A 27,067-nucleotide genomic window follows, 5' to 3' on the forward strand; every position below is an offset into this window, starting at 1 on the left:
TCACAGGGAGAGGCACAGTCGATTTAGTGCAAAACCGTAGAAGACCAGCAGGGGTCAGTATTACACCACTGATGGCATTAAGCATACAGCCCTGTGTGGCAAATAAGAGCTTCAAGACAAGCACTTTTTGGTTTCAAGAGCGCAGTGATTCCTACATTATTTGTTAAAGCCACAGTATGTAACTTTTTGCCAAGAAATAAACTATAACAGAATATTTTTATGACACTGAAAATATACAAAAATGCATCGTTAGTGTGAAAAGGCTTGTATTTAAAAAAAAAAACCAAAAAACAGCTTATTTCTCTGCCATCCTGCTTGTTTCCATGGAAATGCTGTTCCTTTGGCTATAATGTTCCGTTGTATAGTTTTATTTTAATTTTCTATTTCCATGGAGTCACGCAGCTAACTTTCCACTTCCACAAAGTTACATACTATCACTTTAAGATCATTATTCTGGTAAAAGTTTCACACCTGTATCAAGATTCAGCTTTGGACTCAAATTGGGCTGCACAATACATTACAAATTTACTGCAACAACTCGTTTTATTTGATTGTTTAGTTTTATTTACTTGTACCGTATTTTCCCGCACTATTAGGCACTCTGGATTATATGGTGCACTGTCATTAAATGGTCTATTTGCGAACTTTTTTCACAAATAAACTGCACTGGACTTTAAAGGAAACACAACAGTTGGATGGGTCAGTGGGACTTTGTTTGGCGCGTTCACTGTGACTCTGGGCTTTGTTCAGTTGTGGCGTGTAGGGAGGGTGCTGTCTGGGACCGCTGGATTGTTGGCGTGTTCGCAGTGACTGAGTTGTTCAGTTATTCTAGAAGTTAGGGATGGGCAAGATTAGTTGATTAATCGATAATTGATCAATTTCATCGATTACATTAATTTTAATCGACAATCTGAATGTAGGTTGCTGTGCGTAGGGTGACCAAACATCCATGTCCGGGGACAAACAGGGGTCCGTACATGTAGCTCTCTGCACTCAGAAGGAGCGAGACACAAACAGTCGGTCAGTCTGCAACGTGCCGAAGCGCAAATGTGCATTTAACGATGACTTGTACAAGAAATTCCACGCTTTCCGTTCCGGTCGCAGCACATATATTTCGGTGTCCAGTGCGAAAAAGCTCACCAGGACACCGAAAACATGAAAAAGCTTTGTCAGGTGAGAGAAGCTCAATGTCGATGATGAGGCCCCACCTCCCACCCCCCGTACGGTGTCCTGGTTTTGACAAACGCAAATCTGGTCACACTAACCTGTATTCCACTGAGTCGAGTCCTTTAGTCCGACAGAAGTTGAACAGCATCAGTGCACAAGAGCTGTTTTTTTAAATTTGCTTAGTTTATGCAAATGAGCCATGTGGTTTTAAGTTTTGTTTCTGTGAGAGTTGTGCAAAGCTGCATTAAACACATTATAATGTTAAATGGGCTGATGTGGCTCTAGAGTGGTTACAGTTTATATGTTGTAAAGTTGAATTTATTTATGCAGATTAGTAGTGCAGATAGTAATAATAATGACATTAATGATTAATCGATAATCGATCGTTAATTCTCCCGACCATCGATTAAGAAAATTTAATCGAATGCGCATCCCTACTAGAAGTGGCACATTGCACTCGCTTTTTCGGTTCGTTCCTACGTTTCCGTTCCTCGTCCTTGGGTGTTTGTCGCTGCGGCTTTGTAGTTTACTAAAGTCGTGTTGGGACACCTGAGTGGATTCGTGTGTAGGGCGCTCTGGATTGTGGGGCGCGCAGTCATTTTTTGATGGGGTTGGAGGCTTAAGAGTGCGTCCTATGGTGCAGAAAATACGGTAATGTAATTCTTTTTATATGTAATATGGTCAGTTCCAAGCCTGTAGAAATGATATGAGGGTGGTACGTCAGGTGAACTAAGAAATAGAACGTGAATGTTTTTTATGTAGAAATTAGAAAACTCCAGTAAGTTTGGAATAACTGATTAAAACGATATTGATTTATCTATTCATTACAATTCAATTCAAGTGCACAGGCGTAAAAAAGACACTGAAATCACGCTTGTTTACACTGAGTGCGTGTTCAGAATTACTGTTGAAGTGACTTGTCTAGAAGTAATTTAGCAACCGACTCGTCAGTTTTTAGACCCTTCGTCTGCTTCATTCGCACAATCACTGGAAGGAATCTCCAAGAATCACGTCAGTTTGTCTTCGCTCCTTTTCCCCTTCTCTTCTTCTTTCAGCGACCTCAAAAATGGACTTTCTTTTGCAGCGAACTGGTCGTCGATTCTCATCCGCCATCGCAACAAACTTTGTGCGAATTGTGAGGAAGCTACAATTTGAAAAAGTCCTCTAAGAACTGCTGCATAAATCACATAATCCCTGCGCGCCGATGAGTGAATTACACTAGAAACGTAGGGAGTTTGATTGACAACCTAACAGCCAATAGATAAAGAGGGAGCCTCGTTTTCTATTGGCTGGTGTTTATCTGGCCTCACTACATCCACAGTTGATAGATTTTCATTCTTTTTTTTTCTTTTTTGGTCATCATAATTACAAGGCTGCTGCGTCTCTGTAATGGTATTTTAAACTTTCATTGACAATTTGAAACTAAAAAAACAATCCTCCATACAACCTTTAAAGGACGATCGTTTTGACTGTTGACCGTGACACCCTCATCAGCAAAATGTCCAAAATGAGAAAAATTTACTTATTTCTATTTACATACAAGTTCAAGTTAAAACATTGTGTTTAAATTGCATTTTTCTTAAAGTTTCAGGTTGTTCATAATATTATAATATTTTGTAAAAGAAAGAGTTCATCAATTAAACAAGATTTCTGTAATTGATTTGTGTTTCTCTGCACAAATATTTGAACTTATTGTTATTTTTGGGGTTTATATGCCATGAGTTTTCTGATCCGGCCCCTTTGGGATCAAAGTAGGTTGGATACGACACCAGGATCAAAATGAGTTTGACACCCCTGCTGTAGAGTATGTGGATGATGCACGAGGGAATACTGAGGAGCAAAATGGATTACAGAACCAAACAGGTGTCACAGTCCTGAATCTCTGTCTGTATTCGGCGAGATAAAATATGAATGCTGAAGCTACAGGACTTGATGGTAGTGTTACAATACTCAAATTTCAAACCTGCTTTCAATACTAAAGAATAGAAAGTTTGCATTTTGTTCTAATAAATTACTGTAAAAACCTAAACATCTTATTTACTTAACATGTTTTGGCAGACGTGCTATCCTTGAAACATGTAACTGCAAAAATGTTTGGCCAAAATGTAAGATATAAACACTTAAATCTACCAGAATAACTTTAAAGTAGTGAAATTATCTATCCATGCAGCAAGATCATTTTACTTGACAAGTTCTCTTAAAATAAACTGTGTCTAGACTAGAATGAAGCAGCCTCTGGTCTATTAAGTCAATAATAAATCTGAAAACAAGATCAATAACCTGATATAAGTTTTAAAATCTTGGAAATTTGCAGTGTATTAATTAGGGATGTAACGATATCCAAATGTCACGGTATGATATTATCACGATATGCAGCCCACGGTACGATATTTATTGTGATATTTTGGAAAGGCTGATATAATTGTAGATGGAACACACTTTTTTGCTTTTAAAATACCATGATAAGATTTTGGTGTGAATTATTTCTGTCATAATGTCAAGAATTCAAGAATTGTCTGCACTGAAATGAATCATGGGATATGTAGTTTCCAACATTTCTAAGCTGTTGCTACTAAAAACCCACGCATTTAAGCAAAGGAACTTGTAATTCGATACATTTTGACAGCCGACGATATTATTTTGAGACTTTTGATGATATGATATCACGATATTTTGGTTATTGTTACAACCCCAGTATTAAGCTTAGAATGAAACAAAAAGTGTCTATATAAAAAGAATGACTTTTATAGACCATATTGTAATTCTGAACACTATAGTATTTGTGTTTTTTTTTTATTTCTAGTTGCGATATAAGTTTTAGTATCGATTAGTATTTGATTTTCGATACATTTGGCAACAGAATAAACCTCGTCACATTTCTTACGCAGCTTTATTGCGATCAGTTATTGCATATATGTTTATTTTCTAATATTGTGCAGCCCTTAAGTGATTTCTTTATAAGACGATTGGATTTAAAGCACATTTTGATTCAAGTTTACACCAGCATTTTAAAGCCTTATTCCTCAGAAGTGGCGCCCTCTTGTGGCGACCGTACAGTTCATATTTGATAGACTTTGGCCTGTATGTTCCTTTGTATGTGTGTGTGTGTGTTAATAGTTTTATCCGCTGAGTGGGTGCAGGTCCACTCTGACCCTCTCCCCCGTGCTCATCATCCCGATCGTGGGGTAGAATCCACCAGAGGGCAGCACCGCCTCCTTACGACCCACCACCTTCCCGTTACGAGTGAAGAACACCTGTGCAAACAAACCGTCAAATATAGAGACATTTAAATCAAGTTTGATGTTTTTGATTACTTCCTGGTGAGTAAAAGAATTCTGATTTTTGGGCTCAGGGCATAGAGAGGTAAGGTTTTCTGAGCACTAAATTACAAATAAAAGACTTATGGGCTCAAAAACAAAACAAAAAAATTTATTGGAACTGTGTTTTGTTTCATTCACACATGTTTGAGCATCCCTTTATTATTAGTCTGTTTACATCTCCAAATCTCAAACTGCTCTGTTTCACCTTGTGATGTCACGAAGCTATAGTTTTCAAGTTAACAGCTCCTTTTACCGTTTGTTCAACAGAGAATGACGATTCCAGGGCGGTAGTGATCCAAATGATTTTAGAGAAGGTGTATGGCGTTTAAAAACACAGTGGAGCACTTCCTGTATTACCACATGATGTCACAAGGTGGAGTTCTTTCTGTTTAAGAGAAGAACTCAGCCTAAATCTGCAGGGTTGGTGTGTGAATGAAACAAAACACAACTCCAGGTCTGTTTGTGATGAGACAATAACATATTTGCCCTTAAAGCCTCAGATGCAGGACAATACACGCATCAAGAATCTCGGACTTCCGGTCATTGCGCAATGCATACTGGGAAGGATTTTCTGAAAAAGTGAGCATCAAACCACCATGTTTGTTTTTACAGTGGGATGTGTCTATTGACAAAGTCTTTTGAACCATTTCACTTTTGTTTCTGGTTCTGATATTTTCATATTTTAGCTTTGGGATTCGGACATCGTTAATTGTGTGGTTGTTGGATCCTAACAGCGGAAAAGGGCTCGAGAAATTTGTTTGCAAACTCCATAAATGTAAAAGGGAATCAGATGTGTGTGACTGCAAACCTCTGTTTAAACTGTTTCCCTTCCCATCGGAATTGAAAAATAGTGAAAGGTGAAGGTGATGGGCAGGATTGATCCACGGGAAGGATGAAAAAGGTAATCTCTGACTGCTTAAATCATCCTGAGTTTGCAGCGAACATTTGGTATGTGGAGGGCCATCAAAGCAAAATTCCGATCCCTCACTCGACCTCTGTTACGAATTTAAAAAGTCAACGCCAAAGCGTAAGGCACCAGCTGTAGAAACACCTTCCACTGAAAAGAGACCAAGACGCAATGTTGCTGTAAAACCACAAGAACAAGAAAGTGCGAGCTCAGCCTCTTTGTCTTCTGCACCTCTTGATTAACAAACAGGATCCCTTTTTGTTGGCGCTCCACATACAAAATGTTCGCTGCAAACTCGGGATGATTTAGGCAGTCAAAGGTTTCCTTTTTCGTCTTTCCCGTGGATCAATCCTGCCCATCGCTTTCGCCTTTCACTATTTTTCAATTCCGTTAAGAAGGGAAACAGTATGAATGGAGGTTTGAGTCACACACATCTGATTCCCTTTTGCATTTATGGAGTTCGCAAACCAATTTCTCGAGCCGTTTTCCGCTGTTAGGATCCAACAACCACACAATTATGATGTCTGAATCCCAAAACTAAAATATGACAATATCAGAACCAGAAACAAAAGTGATATGGTTCAAAAGACTAGAAAAGATCGGCTTTGTCAATAGACACATCCCACTGTAAAATCAAACATGGCGGTTTGATGCTCACTTTTTCAGAAAATCCTTCCCAGTATGCATTGCGCAATGACCGGAAGTCTGAGATTCTTGATGCGTGTATACAGAGCTACTGATGACGGAACATACTTCAAATAGTCAGTTACAATGCTTTATATGTCTATATATTTATTATGTCCCCCTTAACTTAAATAAAAAAAAAGAGATTTATCTATGCCAAAGAATAATTACTGTGTAATTTATGGTCCAATGAGGTTTATTTGGTCTTCCGATAATTTATGTTATTATGTTCTTATTTCAGACTAAGAGTTTGTTTTCATACCTGATAGTTTGGACTGCTCACTACGCTTTTCCTCAGCTGATTTATACAGGCTGTCTTCCTATAGATGGATTCAGGACGACAGCGCCATCTGCAGTCCCACTTCCTCAGGACAGTATCCCAGGTGTGCGAGAGTAAAAAAGCCCCTTCATAGAAACTGTCCTTACAGCATTAGGATTTGTTCGCTTGACAGTAGGTGGGTACTTTTTTTCATTTAACCAATCGCTGCTATTTGGTCATGACGTATGTAATGCACCGCTAACGGGACTAACTGGTATATTAAGCTTTTCCCAAATCCCGTAGGAAGAAGGACAATAACGTCTTTCCCCTTGATAAAATTCATCAAACATTCTCTTTGTTCTAACTTTAAATCCTCGATCTCCGGAATCGTTGCCAACACAGAATATATGGCTCTTCGCTGATTGGCTGGTGCCCGAACTTGTCCAACACAACACAACAACATCACATGATCACTCTGAGGAAGAGCACAGGGAGCAGTCCAAACTGTCAGGTGTGAAAACCAAGTCTTGGTCTGAAAAAAGAACCTAATAACATAGGTTCTGGTTGCTAGGTAACAGTTATGGAGGTACCTTTTCTTATGTCACATTCGCTGCCTCTATCCAAACACGAAGTCAAATTGTTTATATTTTTTTTATATTTTTATGTTCAGTTTTAGTGAAAATCTAAGCTGTCAAATTCTCTGGTTTGCATGTGTGGTTTGAAACAGTTCTTACCATGACCTTCCTGCCCTCCTGTGGCTCGTCCGCTCCTTCATCCTCATCTTCGTCGTTGTGGATGTAAAGTTCATTCTGGACTTCACTGGGTTTGGCAAACACCTCCATGTCCCACTCATCTTCATCCTCTGAAAAACACGACAGAATATCAGGGTTTATGCAGCTAACATGAAGGTAAACATTATACTTTCTAGATCTCCTTAACATTCATGATGTCACACACAACAGCTACACACATGGACGTCCAGGCAAGAGCGCTGAATATTTAAAGAGGGAGTATTATACTTCTATAGGCATTATTTGTTAACACATAACATATTTACATCACCATGTCACTTTTTATTGCTTTGAAAACAGCATATAACATGTTTAATAAATCCATGTGTCATTCATTCGTTAGTTTTTCAAAATAAAACCAAAAATAAGAAAATGAAAAACAACAATTTTCTTCATTATTTGTCTCCAAAATCAAAATGGAAAAAAATTATTTGTTTTTTCAGTTTTCAATTTTGTGTTTAAATGAATGTGATGCCGGACTTTGGTGCTGCATACAGACTGAACCAGGACTACACCAGGACTAAACCAGGAGTAAACTGGTCTCAGTCACGGTCTCAATCTTGGTCTCAATCCCGGTCTCAGGCCCGGTTTAATCCTGGTTTAATCCTGGTTCAGTCCTGGTTCAGTTCGGCAGAGTAAGTCACAGAAACGGGAAACGGCAGTTATCTGCTTTTTCCATTATTCATGTAAACACAAAATCGAAAGGTGAAAAAAATCATTATCCATTTTTTCATTTTAGTTTTGGAGAAAAATAATAAAGAAAATAGTTTTTTATTTCATTTTCATTTTCCTATTTTTGGTTTTATATTCAAAAATGAATGAACGATGATACACAAATTTTAATATGTTTCAGTTTCATTTTTCAAATCCCCACTCGATCTGCTCTCTTTGCTGAGGGAGAGCTCTACACAATCCCACTAATGACACTACTGCACACTGCACCAGGTTTGTGAAGTTGTAGTGCGTTGTTTTGTATTATGCTTTTGTATATTTATGGAGAATAGTCGTGTGGGAGCATGAATGAGATCGACTTGTGAGGAGAGTATTAGGACTCAATCTTACAACCAATCATAAGGAGGGTTTGAATTGTGCCCAGGAGAGATCGCTAGATTACTCAAACATGCATGGATGACATTTACAAGCTCTTCAGGCATGTGTTTGATGAGGAAACAACTATTAACTATTACACTGCATATATTCAAAGGATTTGTTTTGAAATTGAAGGTCGTCCAATATTTAGAATGTCATTTGCCAGTTTGAGCATATCAGTTCTTGGCTTTAAGTCTACAGCGTGGGCCTATATCTGCAGAGCTTATCAGACACTCTGGATTGCAAAATATCAGTACCAGCATAGTCCATAGAAAAACCCATTTTGGTTGACGTCTGCTTTTGTTCAGTTTTATGATTGCACATGAAACTCTCTGGCACTGTTCATGTTATTTTCTCTGATATTTTCTGAATGTTTGTGGTGAATCTCCCAGAGGTGAAGAGGAGCTGTACCTTCACTGTCGCAGGTGAAGTCTCGTGGAAACATGATACCACAGCCCATAATATCTCCTTCAAAACAGCGCGGGCCGAACGCGTCTCCCACGCCACTGCCACTGAACAGCTTTCCATCATCTACACCGAGAAAAGCACAACACAACAATATAAACTACTTTTAGCGTAGTACAACATTTTTTCCAAATGTTTACCAATTTGAGGCAGCCACACGCTACAGGATTTTTCAATCTTATATGATTTTTAAACATTCAACAAAAAGTGCACACCACAGACAAGAGGAGAATCTTATGAGACTTGAAATCTCCAATTGCAACAGTGTAGACTGTTGCAAAACCACTTGCTCTGAGACTCTTAAGTGTTCAAAAGATCAGAGCACAAGTCAAAACTGTGTAATTATTATTTATTATTATTATACAAACTGGATTAACATTGCTGTTTTTTGGACTGGATGTCATTATTTTTGGAGGACAATTTCTATGGATAATATGGATGAGATGCTGCACTTTAAATTTACAATTTTATGAGAGGTGAGGAATACTGTATTTTTTGGACTATAAGTTGCACTTTTTTTCATGGTTTGGCTGTTTCCTGCGACTTATACTCCAGTGTGACTTATATATTAAAATTTTCACACTGACAGCCTCAAGAGGCTCAGTCTTGTGTGTCAGTATCTGCTGCTCCTGTTCCTCCTGTACCACTGTCACTTCACTCTACTGCACATGTCTCCTGCAGAAAAAGCCGTTGGCCTGCTGCAAGTAGTGAAGTATTCAGCCGAAAACAGTAATCGAGCAGCAGAAAGAAAGTTTGGAGTGAGTGAGAAACTTGTGAGGGACTGACGGAAAGTGGGGATGGAGAACACAGCTTCATGGCACCCGGGAGGATGTACCATGAAACTTTCCTGGATGGATGGACAAAAACTGGACTCCAGTGACACTGAAACCATCCTGTCGGGATTCAGAAAGGCCGGAATAATTCTAACTGGAACTGATGCTGAGTCTAACGACAGCTACACAGAAGAGGAAGTGATGCTCTGTTTACCTCCGGAGGTCGCAGGGTTGCTCAGAAGTGACACCGAGGATGAAAAATTGAATAGATTTAGTGATCTGGAGTGAGATGGAGAGTTTGTTAAACTTGTTCTGTTCTGTTGTTTATGTTATAGTTTATCTGAAGAACTGTTTATATGTGACGTTAACAGTCTGTTGTTCTCTCTTCTATTGTTATTACTAGAACTTGACTTTCAACAGGAAATGTCAGTTCTTGGTCTCTGACTTTATAAAATAAATTTCCCCCAAAAAGTGCGACTTAGGTTTTTTCTTCTTCATTACGCATTTTTTGGCTAGTGCGACTTATATTCCGAGTGATTTATAGTGCGAAAGATACCGTAATTATTTTCGCCTCTGTGTCCATCACTCTGTCTGCCCCTGACGCTCTGTTTTATTAGCTGTTGCTGTAGCGTTGCTGATGTTTGGTGGTCTGACAGAGCAGCTCAGAGTCACACACACACGAGGAGCGCAGCAGCCTCAAAATCACACACGAAGACACAAAGTCAGGTCAGGCCAATCGCAGACAAAATCAATCAAATGCTCCTGTAGTGTATGGCAGCCTTTAGTATGACAATCAGTATGACTTGATTGTTATTTGACCCTTCCAAATTTTCATATGTATAAGTTTATAAAATAGTATTTGGTTCTGTCTCACCTGCATGATACGCTATAGACCCCCTGCTCCAACCTGGATGTCTGTTTTTGGGATAGTCCTGAAAAACAAAACAAGAAACACCATAAAAACACTATATGCAAAACATCCATGGAGATCACTCACTGTTAAAGACATTTATCTCACAGAAGCTCCACATTTTTACATTATTTTGACCTTATTTTAATGCATGCTCTTGGTTTATATGATCATCTTTGTTTAATGTTGCACAATAATGACAAAGTCAGATCTTTGTGATTTTGTTCACTGACAATGGCAATAAAAGTGACTGTGATTCTAATGGTTAATACGAGTCGTGTCTTTAACATGAGGTGAGCACAGAGGGTTTAGTGAATACAGGGCCTTTGGGTGATGACAGTTTAAGTGCACCCAGATTAAGATAAGTCTGTTTCACACATGGACGAGTCTGTGCCCGAGGGAACACAGAACAATAGTGTCTTTATGGAGTTTGTTTGGCAGTTTGGAGAGAAAAAGAGACAGAGAGATAGACAGAGAGAGAAAGAGGGGATGACCTCCAGATGGATTCATAATGTTTAAAAGCACAGACACAGACATGAGAGAGTGACAGAGACAGAGTGACCCCAGGAGACGGCTTACACACACTAAAGTGTTTGTAGTCTGTGCTCAAAGCTGAACGTGGGTCCTCAGTGTCTTAACCTGCATGTAGAGGACACAGACTAGTTTTTCCCCCTTTGGCAGGGTTCATATAAAAGCTTAGAACCTCCAGAATTCCCTCCCTGAGCTGCAGAGGCTGCACTAACACTGATTCATGACTGGCTGTAGGTGCTGGGGTTTAGGGAGTGACCTTTCAGATCAGAGTGAGGCCTTTTAGGTTTAAAACAAATGGATTTCAGTATTGAAACTGGCAACCCAAATGAACAATTCATGTGAGGCTCATTCTGTTTTCTGATTAGATAATCAGAGTTACTGTTTTGGTTCCTCGAGATAACAAAGAACTAGGCCGTCTTGTCCAATATTTTTGTAATTAAGAATTAATCAACATTCCAACTAGCTGATGTTATCAGTATAAGTTATATTTGGTTGGAGCATGTTTACACATACAGGTCAGGTCGTGTTTGTGGAATTTAAAATCTAAATCTTGCATAGATTTCCTTGAATGTGTGAGAGCCACACAATGAGCCACACAATGAATCAACTTTATTGTCAATGAAATGCCGTTTTGTCGTCAGATAAAAACACTGCACTGAGGTGTAGTTCAGAGATTGTAAAATGGAATAGTCTGTTACACCTTTCACAGACAATGTCATTCTACAGTCTCTGTGTTAAACATCAGTTTATGTGTGTCTCACTGTCATTCATTGTTCAGTGTTGTGTTCAAGGCTCGTCCAGGTTTTGCTCAGACTGTGAGCAGACTGCTGCTCTACACTGTGGGCGTGTTTTTATATCCACCTTCATTAAATACACTGACCTATATTTAAGACATATTAAGAAGAACCAGGCTGACAGGAGCTATGTTCACACACACACCAAAATATGATTAGAATTTGATTTAATTTCTGGACCTTTACAATTATTTAAATGACATGCAAACCACAACATCTGATTTAAGGAGAGGGCATTATGCAAAATGGACTATTTTGAGCTACCATGTTATAATGTCATTCCCTCATCAAAACATGCCTGAAGAGATTTGAGATGTCATCCATCATGCATGTTTCACTCATTTAGAGATGTAATTGTGTATTGTAATTAGAATCACATTTAGAGAGCGCATGTAACCACAGCCATTTTGGAAGATGAACTTGGACTAGAAAAGTCCAGTGCCTCATTTAAAGACTATGTTCAACTATAGTAGAATATTTTCTTACTGAGTTTGTTTGTTGCTGATAAGCATGATTTATTCCACACTAAATGGTGCCAAGCCGAGAGCATGAAATACATGATTACTAGAGCCAATATACTGTCCTGAGGAAATGTTCTGTTTTTCTTTGACAGCTCAAGTCATAATTTATTGAGAACAGTTTCTGCCGAATTCATATTGTGTAAACATTGAAGTATCGTCATTCGCCGCAAAACCGTTATCTAAAATCTAAAATCTGTCTTCTCAAATTAAAATGACAAAACAATTTACGGATTACTGAACCAACCTCAAATTAGCATTACCAAATAGACGCCTTTAGTCCTGACTAAGAGTATATGACCCCTAAAACCAAACATGACCTGCTTTTCTGTCAGGGTGATGTTCTGGAAGCTATTTTTCAGCATTCATTTGAGCATCTCTTCTGTAAAAACTCTCTAGACAGAAGTCTAGAAGTCTCGAGATAGTGCACACATGCTGAAAATTACCTTGTGAGATTTTTCCCCCCATGTTTTTACAAATGGATTGGAGAAAAAATTTAGCAAAGTACTGAAGAGTTACAGTTTTTGAGAAGCTGTAGTCCCAAAAGCTTAAAGTCTTACAATGGCAGCAGAAATATTACATAAAGTCAATCAAAAATTGTGAACTGGATTCTACTATTTATTTATAACAACAAATAATGTCAAAATCTCATCTTGTCTCTTTCTCACTGATCCAGTCTCGTGTCTCGTCTTGTGGAAATTGTATCTCATCCCACCCCTCATCAGAAAGTAGTGCTTCTTTTTATAAAATCACACTTGTAATTACATTGATCAGCTAACTGTATGAATGTTGTGAAGTTTGTTGGAAGTCCATGGACCAATTAGCGAGTCACAGAATGTGTTATCTTGCCATAAAATTACACACAAGACCATGCTTGTCTTTTGTGATTTAATACACGAATCCTAGTGTTCACTACATATGCAAATAACGGCATTAGGGCTACACTACTGGGAGATTTTTAAAACTCATTTTATGGCAAGATAACACGTACCCCCACTTGTTCATTGCTGTGAAGTTTGGTGGAAGTCCAAGGACCATTCATGTCTGACCAACGTAATTACAAGTGTGATTTTATAAGAAGAAACACGTACCAAAAAAGTTTTCAATCATTCAGACCAGGAGGTAGTTCATCGAGGGGCTGACCGGCCTGATCGACAGGCGGTCGCATGCAAGGCCCTGGAGGTGGCCCCCGCACATACATTCATGTACACATACACGCGCGTATGCACACACGCCCACACCCACGTAAACGCATACACACACACATATGCACACACATGCATATGCACACACGTACACGCACTTACACACGCACACACGCATATGCACACACGTACACACACGCACACACACGCATATGCACACACGTACACACACGCACACACACGCATATGCACACACACGCATATGCACACACGTACCTTTGTCCCTATCTGTATGTAATCCTCAATCGTAATGTCTGTCTTGTATCTTGTATGTTGTTTGGTTCCAATTTGTTGTAATCTATGTATTTTGCGAATAAAATAAATAGTTTTCAGTGAAGATATGAATCCGTGTGTCATTCTTTCATTCGTTTTCCAAAACTAAAAATAAGAAAAAAAAAAAAACTATTTTCTTCATTATTTGTCTCCAAAACCAAAATGAAAAAATGAATAACGATTTGTTTTTTCAGTTTTCAATTTTCTGTTTTTTCATTTTGGTTTTGGAGACAAATAATGTTTTTTTGTTTTCTTATTTTTGGTTTTATTTTGACAAAGGAATGAACGAATGATACACATATTGAGATGCTCAAATTGATGAGTACAAATAGTTATAGTTGGATAATAGCTTCAAGACACATATAAGACATAAAATCGTCTTTGTGAGATATGTCTGTAAAAAGCGCTATATGAATAAAAAGTTACTTACTTATTTACATATGTCAACACCACACCAGTACATCACATCAACAGTGCACAATCAAATCTTGTCGAAAATAAATACCTGCATTTATTTGAATATATTTAATTGGCTTTTCAACATAAGTACACACTGCATTAAGTAGTTTAGCTAGGGTGATTTTCAAAATAAAATACTGGGACATTCCTAGTTTGAGTTGGTTGGTAATAATAAAACTGTGAAAGGAGTGCACCATTAAGGAAAACTGTTACTCATTCGGCACTAATGTGAGTTAGTATAGTTACATTTTATTTGTGTTTTGGTTGTTTTTTAAGCAGCTTTTCTGTATTTACCTAAACAAATGGCAATTTATGCGTCTCTTTACTGTCGGCAGGGATCAGATTGGCCCAAAATAGAGACATCTGGGACATTTCTTGTGTAAAACTGGAACAAATCACTGGTCTTGCATAAATCTGCTGAGACAGAGGACACGGGACTAAAAACTGGGACTGTCCTGAGTAAATAGGGACGTCTGGTCACCCTAAGTTTAACATCACATTACAACATCATAATTGTACACACACACACTTGCTCATTGTGTTGTGATAGTGCTCTGAAGGAGTGACTTAGTGTGAGGAGCAAAACGAGGGGAGACTCACAGTGTTGAAAATGAAACAGAAACTCACAAAACATGTTAATATGTTGTTTTCGGTGCATACAGCATTTTCAAAACAATAAAAGTTAACATGGTGTTCTTTATGTGTTTTGTGTTAATAGAAGTCAAATAGCCCTTCTCCCATTGTCGTGTGTCACCTTGCGGGCGAGTCCCAGAGCGATGTAGCACTTCTCTCCGGGGTCGGTGATCTCCAGCTCGTAATAATGAAACCGCGTGTTGAGAGGACGCCGCGCCTGAGCCAGACCCACGTCCATGATGCTTTTCCCTCTGCCCACGTACTCCAGCATCTGCACAGCGAACGCGACGCTTCAGCAACACTCAAGGACTGTCATGTAATGAGAACTAGGCCTGTCACCATTATTACTATATCCACTTACAGTTCAGTATATGAAAGCTGAACAGTATATATTTGGGGTCAGTATTTATCACATGTACAAATTCTTTGCAATAGTAGGAGAGATTGTAGTCACGTTTATATGATGTGATAAGATTTGAGCTGTAGAGGGTTGAATAAATAAGGTCTATGTCTTCATTATTGCTTCATTCTGCTATTTATTTGTTGCAGCTCAGGCCTTTTAATGATGCTGTATATTAATATTCATTCTGTCAGTGGCATAAAGTAGTTTCCATGTTAGTGTTTGTTGCAATATTTTCCTTGCAGCAACATATTGTGCTCATTAAGGCTTAAGAAATCAATTTATTTGATCTTGTTAATGATAATCAGAAGATATTTAAACATTCCAACTGAAAATTTATTAGTTGAGACATAAGTATGAGTCTATCAGACACATTTAAAGACTGTAAAATTACAGGAGCGTGTACAGAAATGAGAGATGACTGAATTTGGATGTTGATAAAAATTTTAACAATTGTTCAAATGGTCAAAGATCAGCTCGGGTATTTCTACAGCCAATCTTCTGTCAGTAAAAGCATTCAGACTTTCTCAGTTTTGAGGAGCTGTATATTTCCTGAGGTGCTGTGTTTCTCACCGTTCCCAGCACTTTGACATCATGGAGCCGGGCCCAGTCTTCCTCATGACTGTCGACGATCATGAGCCCCTCGTCTTCCTCAGGACCCCACTCTGCGTTCAGGTCCAGCAGCACTTCCTCCCCCAGAGAGTGCATCCCCACAGCGGGGAACAGGGGGTCCGGAGGAGAGGGCACGTCCACACTGCCCACCTACACACACATGCATGCACACAAACATACACACAACATACAGTACTTAAAGTGACAGTACGGGATCTTTTGGGGATAGAAAGTCAGCTGCATGATTCCACAAAAATAAAAAGTTAAAACCAGACTTTGGAACATAGAGATAAACACGTTTTATACCACTGTATGGAAGATTAAGGAACAACATCTCCATGGAGGAGCTGGAGGAGACTCTCCTCCAGGTCAAATACCGGATTTTCCGCACTATAGGGCGCACTTAAAAGCCTTTAATATCATCAAAAAACGACTGCGCGCCTTATAATCCAGAGCGACTTATATATGAATTTACTGGGGTGTCTTAGTATGACTTTAGTAAAGTACAAAGCCACACCACTTGCAGCATTACAGCTCCTGTAGTCAGGAGCATCAGGAGTAATACATACTGTGATTCCTTTTAAGATCAAAATGCACCTGTCAAGAGACACACTCACAACACCCACTTTAAACTCAAGACTGTTATAAAGTGAAAGTGCGAGCTGCGTGGGAGCAGTAGATGAGAGAAGGAGAACACACATTCACCAAGACAGGGAGACAGCGCCGAGCGACTTACGCCACGATCTGCGAACGGATCGTGGACGTCTGGGCCAAGGATCAGTATCAACTGTGGTCCGAGCTCTCACCAAGACCGGAACTGAACTGCCAGGGAACAGTAACCACACTGACTCGGATAATGACGACAGGGATGCGGGCGTGTGGACGCCGTAATCACCCAGCTGTTTGAACAATTATGAGTTATTGTGAATACATGAAAAATTTAGTGTTTCAGACAGTATTTTTTTTACGCGTTACAATTGAACAAAGTTGAGAGTTATTGTGAACGCTTAACGTGACAAAATTTGACTGATTTATCTAACTGTTATGTTTCGCTTAATGCTCCTTATAGTCCGGTGTGGTTTATATGTGAAAAAAGTTTGAAAATAGACCATTCAATGACAGTGCTCCTTATAATCAGAGCCCCTATAGTGTGGAAAATACAGTAAATATGAATATAATTAGAGTCAGGTTTGTGGAGATGCAAGCCCCCTCACAGTAAGGACGCATGTTTTTTGTGTTTTTTGTTTATAAGTGCAATAAACAGATTACAGTTTTAACTGTCAGATTACAAAAAACTGTTTGTTCTACCATAGAATTCTAAATTGTCCAGCTCAGTTTTAAACTCGGGATTGTACAATGTTGTCATGTCCAATAATCTAAAAACGAATACATTCATCAAGCTAATTTCATAAATGTTTTTTATAAAAGAAATAAATAGTCTTGGACTCTGACCTCTTTCCCATTTTTGGTGAAAAACACGGTGATCTGGCCCTCTTCAGACTCAGGAGCGATACCACAGCCAATCCGGTCGCCACGGCAACACTTAGACCCAAACTGCTGCCCCACCGTGCTCCCATTGTACAGCCTATGAAGAGGTGGACACGTTTACTTCATTTAACACCAAATGTTCTGTTGTCATTTTATTCAGAGGCGAGTAGATGAGTCTATAGTCCTAGTTTACTCCTGGTTCAGTCCTGGTCCAGTCCTGGTTTAGCACTAGTACAGTCCTAGTTCACTCCTGGTTCACTCCTGGTTCAGTCCAGGTTCAGTCCAGGTTCAGTCCAGGTTCAGTCCTAGTTCACTCCTGGTTCACTCCTGGTTCAGTCCAGGTTCAGTCCAGGTTCAGTCCTGGTTCAGTCCTGGTTCAGTCCTGGTTCGGTCCAGGTTCGGTCCAGGTTCGGTCCAGGTTCAGTCCAGGTTCGGTCCTGGTTCAGTCCTGGTTCGGTCCAGGTTCGGTCCAGGTTCGGTCCAGGTTCGGTCCTGGTTCGGTCCTGGTTCACATACTTGCCGTCGTCGGCGTGTAGGGCCACAGAGTTTGGGAGCCAGCCGGGCTGATGGTCCAGTTTATAAGCCTGAGGCACCAGACCCACAGAGATCATCCCCCGCACCCCTGTGTCCACGATCGTCACCTGCAAAACAAAGACATTTGATAAGTTTCTATCTGGATCAAAAACCAATAAACCAAAACATATAACTAAATATAACAATAATGCATTTGTAAAAGGGCTGTAAGATTCATGAAAATCAAATCTAAATCACAATTTGAATGGATGCAATAAGTAATAGTAATTTCCTACACAAATAACAACATTTCCTGTATTATTCTGCATAAAAACTGCTAACCCTGTAGTTTAAATCTGCACAAACATGTTCTGAAATGTCATTGTTTTATTACTTTGTCTGTTCATCTTTTTAAATCCCAATATTGATCTAAAATATTCAAAAAAAACAACAACAAAAAAACGGAATATAGCAGAATAAAGATGACGCAAACATGCATGAATCACTGTAAATACAACTTCAATGGGTTAATGAGAGGGAAACAACTGATGCAAGTAGAAGCTCTGAAAGGTCACTTTTGCACAATAAGTCATGTTTAAGCAACAAACATATCCTGTCCATCTGAACTCTGACAATAAAATGTCATTGACCCACTACACGTCTTAAGAATGGACTGGAGAAGTAATGTATTGGTGGCAGGTCAGGCAAATTACACATAACATCACGGTATTAGTATTGTTAGTAGTATAGTTAGTATATTAGTATCGGTACCTGCTCAAATATCTATCCATTAGTATCTGATTTTTTCACTTTTTTAATTGAGTCTATATAAGCCTCCCCTTATAGTAGGCTTACTATAAGGAAGGCCTACTATAAGTTCCACGTGGGATGGTTTAGTCCTGGTTAAATCCTGGTTTAGATAAAAGTGAAAAAATGCATAGCACGCTCAGACGGCCAATGTCCAAAAGCGTTTTTTATTTTTTAAATAACGTTTCAGTGAAAAAAGCCTTCGTCAGATATTTTTCTTGCTTTGGACCACAGTACACCAGTAAATCCTGGTTTGGACCTAGTTTAGACCTGGTTTAAATCCTGGTTTTAGTCCTGGTATTAGTGCTGGTATTAGTCCTGGTTTAGTCCTGATTTTAGTTCTGATTTTAGTCCTGTTTAGTTATGGTTTTAGTCCTGGTTTTAGTCCTGGTTTTAGTCCTGGTTTTAGTCCTGGTTTTAGTCCTAGTTTTAGTCCTAGTTTAGTCCTGGTTTATTGCGGTTTAGTCCTGGTTTAGTCCTGGTTTATTCCGGTTTAGTCCTGGTTTAGTCCTGGTTTAGTGATGTGGTTCGCTCTGTGCACGGGAGGAGGCACAGTCCAAACGCCGTACACGAGGCAAAAAAGGTGACTCTCCAAACTATGTCTATGTTGTCAAAATGGCAACATAATCTTACAGTTAATACACACACAAACAATTACTGATATCAATCCTGCGGGCCATTATTTTTTCTTCACGTGCGTGTCGTGCCTCCCAGTGGCTCTTTGGCGCCCCCCAGGGGAGGCGGGTCATCTTCTTTAAACAACCCTACCCTATTTGTGAGTTCTGAGCAGGTTTTCAGGTGTTGTTGGGGGGATATTGTTCTTGAAACCTGGCAACCCTGAGCAGGACAAATAAAGCAAATGGTGCATTGTGTGGGTTCTGAGGGCGAGACTCATAGTTTCAGTGGAGAAGCATTGATCCTTGAACATCTCCACTGTTCTTCCTCTGAAATGGTTCCAGTGAGTCACACCAATAATGAATAGAGAGATTTATAAAGAGGGTCGTGGGTTTGAACAAGTTTAAACCTGAATTATTCTGAGGGAGTCACTGTCTACAGACTCAGTATCTTTAATCAAATCTAACGATGACTACAATAACTGGCACCTACATTATTTCCAGGGTCTGCACCTGACTGTCCCACCCACTTGGAAGACAGCTCTGGTTCCGGAAGTACATTTTCCATGACCTTTTCCCACAGGCTCTTCGGAAAAGTCAAATAAAGGCTAACTAATCCAAAAGAACATTTAAAACGTAAGACTCTGAGAAATGCTTTAACAACATTGCAGTTTATAACGTTTCAGAAAGGGCCTATATGATGCAAATTTCTGATTTACGTTATAATGTTGTTTCTTCATCACAAACAGACCTGGAGTTGTGTTTTGTTTCATTCACACACGTTTGAGTAAACCTTTATTGTTAGTCTGTTTACATCTTTAGAACTCAAAATGCTCTGTTTTACCTTGTGATGTCATGTAGTGGTAGTTTTGTTTTTTTTTACTTTTTCTTCAGCAGAGACTGGTAAATCCAGGGCTGAAAATATCCCTATTATTCTAGTGAAGGTGTATGGAGTTTAAAAACACAAAAATTGTGAAAGGCGAAGGCGATGGGCAGTACTGATACACAGGACTTTTTAAATTCATAACCAAGTTTGAGTGAGGGATTGGGATTTTGCTTTGATGGCGCTCCACATACAAAATGTTGGCTGCAAACTTGTGATGATTTCTTAGGCAGTCAAAGGTTTCCTTTTTCATCCTTTCTGTCTATCAATCCTGCCCATCACCTTCACCTTTCACGATTTTTCAATTCCGTAGGGCAGAGAAACAGTTTGAATGGAGGTTTGCAGTCACACACATCTGATTCCCTTTTGCAGTTATGGAGTTTGCAAACTTCCAAAGCCTGTTTTCTGCTGTTAGGATCCAACAACCACGCAATTACGATGTCCGAATCCCATAACTAAATATGACAATATCAGAAACAGAAACAAAAGCAATATGGTTCAAAAGACTTGTAAAGATCGACTTTGACAACAGACGCATCCCACTGGGAAATCAAACATGGCAATTTGATGCTCAGTTTTTCAGAGGATCCTTCCCAGTATGCATTGCGTGATGACCAGAAGTCAGAAATTAAGGATGCATGTATTCGTTCGTGTGATTTTAGTTCATAATTCAACCTCCAACAGTTCAAATCTGATACACTAATACAAAGAAAAAGTACCACGATAAATATACTGATCTCCAAAATGATTGTTCTATTCATAATTTATTGAATGTCAGAGTAATTATCATGGAAGATCTGTATTGATCCATGCTTACTTCAAAATAGCGATTCCTTTTCGACAAAGGTCTAGCAGCCACGAAACAGCCAACTTCATCTGCGTTCCCTTGATACCTACAAAGAACACAAAAACACAAGTACTACAGAGTAGTTTAAACACACAAAATAGTAATTGCTGTACAGATGACATATTGTGCTTGTGTTTGGTGTATACTTATAATCTCTGACACCTGTGGATCATTGTGTTAGAATTTGGACATTTTAATTTGTAATATTCATGAGAGCTGATGTAAACCGTAAACGTCATCACAACTAAGCGCCGTGAAGCGACGGAAAGTTGCACATCACACTAGCGAGCTGCAGATTTTTTTTCATTTGTACCAGATTAACCACAGATTAAGAAAAAAAAATTGCAAACCAACATAAGTACAGAGCAGTGGCCATGTATAGGTGGTACTGAAAACAAGGACTAATCTGCAAAATGATGTTTTGAAAATATAAATAATATAAAAAATTGCTCAAACACACAAGCACACAACTTCGAAAGGGTCAGTGAGAAGTGGAGAGCTTAGAGTTTAACCAATCAGTTTCATTTCTCTCCAGCAACTAGGTCAGGAATCAAAATAAAATAGACAGTTCACACAAACCCTGGAAGTACAAGTTTGGGCACTGGCCAATCAGCGAAGAGCCATAATTTCTGTGTTGGCAATGATTCCCGAGATCGAGGATTTAAAGACAAAATAAAGAGAATGTTTGGTGAATTTTATCAAGGGGAAGGACGTTATTGTCCTTCTTCCTATGGGATTTGGGAAAAGCTTAATATACCAGTTAGCTCCGTTAGCGGGGCATTACATACGTCACGACCAAATAGCGACTGGTTAAATCATAAAAAGTACACGCCTACTTTTGAGCGAACAAATTCTAACAGTGCAAGGTCAGACGGTTTCTACGAAGTGAAACGAAGTGAAACTGGCTGATGAATCAGGCTAATCATGGCCATCACAATATATCGAATCACAACTCTCTTTGCTTAAATGGTTATGGTGCGGCAATAGCTAAAAAAAAACAGACGGAACTACATAAACCATGATCCTTTGCTCCATTTCAGCACAGACAACATGGTGAAATATCTTAGTTCTTTAGTCATTTAGTCACAGGAAAAAGTAGTGTATTCACAGTTTTGTAAACCTCCACAAAATTTCACAATAAATATCGTACCGTGAGATGCATATTGGGAAAATATCATACCGAGAGATTTGGATATTCTTACATCCCTAGTTTACAACTAAAGTCACATAGCTCCGATATATCATATGGATATTGATTCTTTACAATGGTTTCTTCAGAGACTTTAAAGTGCACATGACAGGTTACACAACTCATTTTTACAAAAACATAGTTAAATAATTGAATTTAAGATTTTACTAAACATATCGCCTTGTACTGTTTAGTTTTTGAAGTGAAGTTTATAATGTACCTCCTGGTGTGACATGGGCAGCACATGCCACATACATAGAGGTTATTCCAAAACTGTTACCTAGCAACCACAACATTAACACAGGCCAAAACTGAAATTTAAATTACATAATAGTTATGATTAGACAAACACAAATACATGACAACACCTTTATTTTGTTCAATGGGGCTATAATCTACCACAAATATTCCTTCCTTGCACGTCAATAGTCTCTGCATTTTGGATGGAATTTTCCACGTTGATGACATAGATAGAGGTATTCTGTTTTAGAACCCAGCGCTACTTCCTGGATTTTGGGACTTTTCTTCTCAACTTCCTTTTTCCATAAACTGCTGCTTAACTGATGTAAAACTATGATAAATATTCACCACAGGTACTGTCCCTTCAAACCCAGAGGTTATTAGAAAAACATGAAAACCTCATATATATGAACAGAAAGAGATGGTTATTCATCTAAGAATGGAAAGCTTAAAATCATGGATAATAAAAATAAAATAGATTTAATTAATACTTATATTTGGAGTTTACATTTGTTTACAGTAGAAACTAGAACAAAAATGGCGTAAAGAGTGATGTTGAGTCCAATCATTTTCAACCAAGACGTAAAATTTGAAACTTAAAAACTGGCCAAACTGGGAAAACAAGTGTGAATGTTATTGCAAAAATCTTAAATATAAAGATCTTAAACGTTCAGTAGGTGTTCAGTGTGTGTACGGGGACTGGGGGTGTGCAAAAATACTGAATTATCGATATAACGTATCATTTAATGTGGTGACATAGTATCGATATCATGGGCTGCGGTATCGATATATCGCCAAGAGTATTTTTTGGTGTATTTCACTAAATGATTTTGTTACAGCGCCACAGTTTTGTTGCTTGTTCAGTGGAAGGAAACTCGTTTATGCAACACATTTGACATTTTCACTGTTTTGATGAATAAAATGTTTGTGTTTCATTTGAATTTTACACAAGAAGTGGTTTAACAAAGACTTTTAGTATCACAGCCATTACCCATTATTTTTTATTGAACTGTATCAAATCGATTTGAAACATATCGTATTGAATCGAAAGTGCACTGTGTATGGAAATATATCGTATTGTGGGCTGTGTATTGAGTAGGGATGGGCATGATTAGTCGATTAATCGATATCTGATCATTAAGAATTTCATCGATTACGTTAATTTTAAATCGACAAACCGAATGTGGGATGCTGTGCGTAGCGTGATCAAACGGGTCTGTACATGTAGCTCTCTGCACTCAGAAGGAGCAAGACACAAACAGTCGGTCAACCTGCAACGTGCCGAAGCGCAAATGCATATTTAACGATGACTTGTACAAGAAATTCCACGCTTTCTGTTCCGGTCGGGACAAGTGGGAGGCCATGTGCACAGTGTACAAAGCAGCACATATGTTTCGGTGTCCAGTGGGAAAAAGTTCACCAGGACTCCGAAAACATGAAAAAGCTGTGCCAGGTGAGAGTAGCGCAATGTCGATGAAGAGGCCCCACCTCCCACTCCCCGTACGGTGTCCTGGTTTTGACAAACGCAAATATGGTCACACTAACCTGTATTCCACTGAGTTGTGCCGCATCAGCGCACAAGAGCTGTTTTTTTCTTTGCTGAGTTTATGCAAATGAGCCATGCAGTTTAAGTTTCGTTTCTGTGAGATTTGCGCAAAGCTGCATTAAACACATTATAATGTCAAACGGGCTGATGTGGCTCTAGAGTGGTTACGGTTTATATGTCGTAAAGTTGAGTTTATTTATGCAGATTAGGAGTGCAGATAGTAATAATAATGATGATAATTTTCATATAAAAATGTTAATGATTAATTGATAATCGATTGTTAATTCTCTTGACGATCGATTAAGAAAATTTTATCAAATGCTCATCCCTAGTATCGAGGTATGTATTAGCACCTTCTTAATGATACTCAGCACTAACTGGGACAGGGCCCTAGTGTGTTTTAGTGCGTTTGTGCCTTTTACCTGATGATGTCCCCGTCCCTCCGCATGCGTTTGAGTCTCTCTCTGTAGCGCACGGCTCTCACTTCGCGGATCTCCCGGATTCGTCGCCTCCAGTTCAGAAAACGATAGTGAAGGTTTATGTCGTCCATCACTTTTACTCATCACAAACTGAAACAAAACACAAACAGTACATTGGGGATTAAGACATTTTGGTTTTGTTCGAAAGAAGACTCATCAAGGATACTAAGGAATAGACTCGATACCAATTCCGGTACCACAGTGATAATTAAAAAAACATGTGTATCTGTGTAATCCCTCAGTGGTCCATGTGTGTATACTAGTCTATGTGCTTTTATACTTGTTCTGATACAGCTCAAGATCATTTTAAAGACATTCAGGAAAGGTTCATTTTTTAGTATTGATACTTGCTCAAATGAGTATCTACTTTTGACACTCATTTGAGCACCTGATTTTCAGTGACAGCCCTATAAAATATTTTGTTTTAGTTTGAAATAATCCACAGGAGGTCAGGTAGAAGCATCCTGTAAGTAGAAAGTTGGTTCAGTTCCAGCTCTGACCAGTTAATACAATCTCTGTGTCACTGGACAAGGTACATTCACCTGGAGCCTCCTGCGTGTGTGTAAATGACTGCTCTGTCAAAGGTCTGTCAAAATAATGACTAAACTTGTAAGTCATAAAGCATCTCTTACCTTTATGTTTTATGTGGGTGGGATGAGACACAATTTCCACAAAATGAGACGAGACATGAGATTTAATCCACGAGAACGAGACAAGACACGATTTTGGAATTATTTATTATTAATAAATGAATACAAATTTTGGCCCCACCAGTGACTTATTTTATTGAATATTTTTGCAGTATTTAGTACAAGATAAAGGTTTAGTTTATCCCTTTTGAGGGTTAGTCCAATACACAGTGGGAGGAGCTTTGGGGTAGATGAAAATGGTAATTTTTCTAAGCACTCAAATGCAGAACAATACAGGATCACTCAAAAATACATTAATCAAACAAAATACAACTTTTAGTGCACTTATGACAAAGGAACACTGTTATAACATGTTTAAAAGTAGGGATGCACCAATAAATTACTGGTATTGGATATTAGCGCCGATATTGAAAGTTTTGGTGGATCGAAAATCGTTCCAAGACAACAGTTCAGCCGATATCCCATTTTTATCTAAAAATCTATGGAATAAGACCATTTACTGGACCATGTTGACCCAATATGTCTCATAACACTGAACATGTATTTTTGTATTGCTGTTCTGTAGTTCTCAAGATGTGATTAAAATCCCTCAGTCGTCCAGATAGAATCCAGAGCAAAGGAGAAATTCAATTTATCAAATGGACAAAAGTTTATTTTGGTCGAATACGTTTTGCAGCTCATCCAAGCTGCTTCTTCAGTTCTGTAGTTACATTAAATGATGATAAATAACAGTTACACAACACATTTGGATCATTGTTGACCATATGTTTGTTTGTGTTAAAGGAAATAAATATTTCCTGTCTCTGCTCTAGTAGCGGTTGATACTAGTATCAGATATCAGCATATCAGATATCAGCAAATCAGATATCAGTAGTATCAGATATCAGCAGATACTTAAAGTCTTGACATCAGTATCAGAACAGAAAAAGCTGGATTGGTGCGTCCTTATTTAAAAGCTCATAGAAGTAAATTTTACGCAGTATATCCTTTTTAAAGTGCATATGACAGGCTAGTTACACTACTCATAAAGTTTCTTTATACAGTCTAAAAACAGAGTGAGCATAACATGTGATATAGTATAAATATAAACTTCATTTGGTTCCTCTTAGTAGATTATTTCTATTATTATAGTGAGAACTAGATCGGGGTAAACCTCAACCTACATTCTTTCTCTTCCTGAAACTTAATAGTTCCTCTGATTTAAGTCAGAGCCCTGTACTTTCTGTACCTACTTCTTCATTATTAAACTAATGTAACACAGTATGTGTACAAGTTTATGTGAATCTTTATGGAGCACATATGCAGTAGTGTTTCAAATACTAGAAACCAGATCTACCATACCTATGTTATGATTCATACGCAGCGAGAAACGTAGGCTACACTGCTCTGCTTAAGTTAAGATCATAAAATAAAAACTTACACGCCTTATTACGATATAATAACGTATTTTAGTGATGTCTGAGCTCCAAAGTTCATAAATGTACATGTGTATGTGAAAGACGCAGACCAGTGGGAACTCCACTACACGCTATGGCCCGGTGTACTGTAGCTTCTTTTAGCCTCTCCATTGTAACGTTTAACCAGGTTTGATTCACTTTTTAAAGCCGGATATAGCTGAAACAAACCGTAATATTTGAAAACATATATATCGTGTTGAAATCTTACTTTGAAAACGCGGACTTGAGGCGTTTTTGTTGAAGATTTGACGGAGAGAAGTCACTTTGTGCTCCGAACCTGCGCTGTCGGAAGTCCCGCCCCCTCAGACCATCTCAGCCAATCAGAGCGAAGAATCACAGCAGCTGTTTTTAACCTGTTTTTTGCCACATTTCTTTTATTTACAATATCTTTTATTATTTTATATTTATGAACACAATCAGGAAAAGCAAGTCTGTCAGATATTAGAGTATAGGTCTTTTGCTTATTCAGTTAATGCCAAATAAATGTAGGGCTGTTTTGTGTTTAAATATCAAATATTCAGATGTGGGTATAGATCAGTGGTGGAAGAAATACTCACTTTTGCT

General features: G+C 38.6%; 1 protein-coding gene across 1 annotated transcript; it reads right to left on the reverse strand.

Annotated features, from left to right (window-relative positions):
• Positions 1-249: 249 nt before the first annotated feature.
• LOC110171328 (SPRY domain-containing protein 3) lies at positions 250-26,809 on the reverse strand. Its single transcript, XM_020937029.2, has 11 exons — positions 26,712-26,809; positions 24,340-24,486; positions 20,913-20,988; positions 17,795-17,919; positions 17,243-17,375; positions 15,752-15,940; positions 14,900-15,049; positions 10,330-10,387; positions 8,629-8,748; positions 7,072-7,199; positions 250-4,421 (listed from the first exon to the last, which is right to left on the reverse strand). The coding sequence occupies exons 2-11, from the start codon at positions 24,465-24,467 to the stop codon at positions 4,287-4,289; spliced, it is 1,242 nt and encodes a 413-aa protein (XP_020792688.2). The 5' UTR covers positions 24,468-24,486; positions 26,712-26,809; the 3' UTR covers positions 250-4,286.
• Between the last annotated feature and the right edge of the window lie 258 nt (positions 26,810-27,067).

The sequence above is a fragment of the Boleophthalmus pectinirostris genome, unplaced genomic scaffold (genome assembly GCF_026225935.1).
Source record: "Boleophthalmus pectinirostris isolate CB_2022bp ecotype Guang Dong unplaced genomic scaffold, ASM2622593v1 HiC_scaffold_3, whole genome shotgun sequence".
In the NCBI taxonomy this organism is placed as follows: Eukaryota; Metazoa; Chordata; class Actinopteri; order Gobiiformes; family Gobiidae; genus Boleophthalmus; species Boleophthalmus pectinirostris.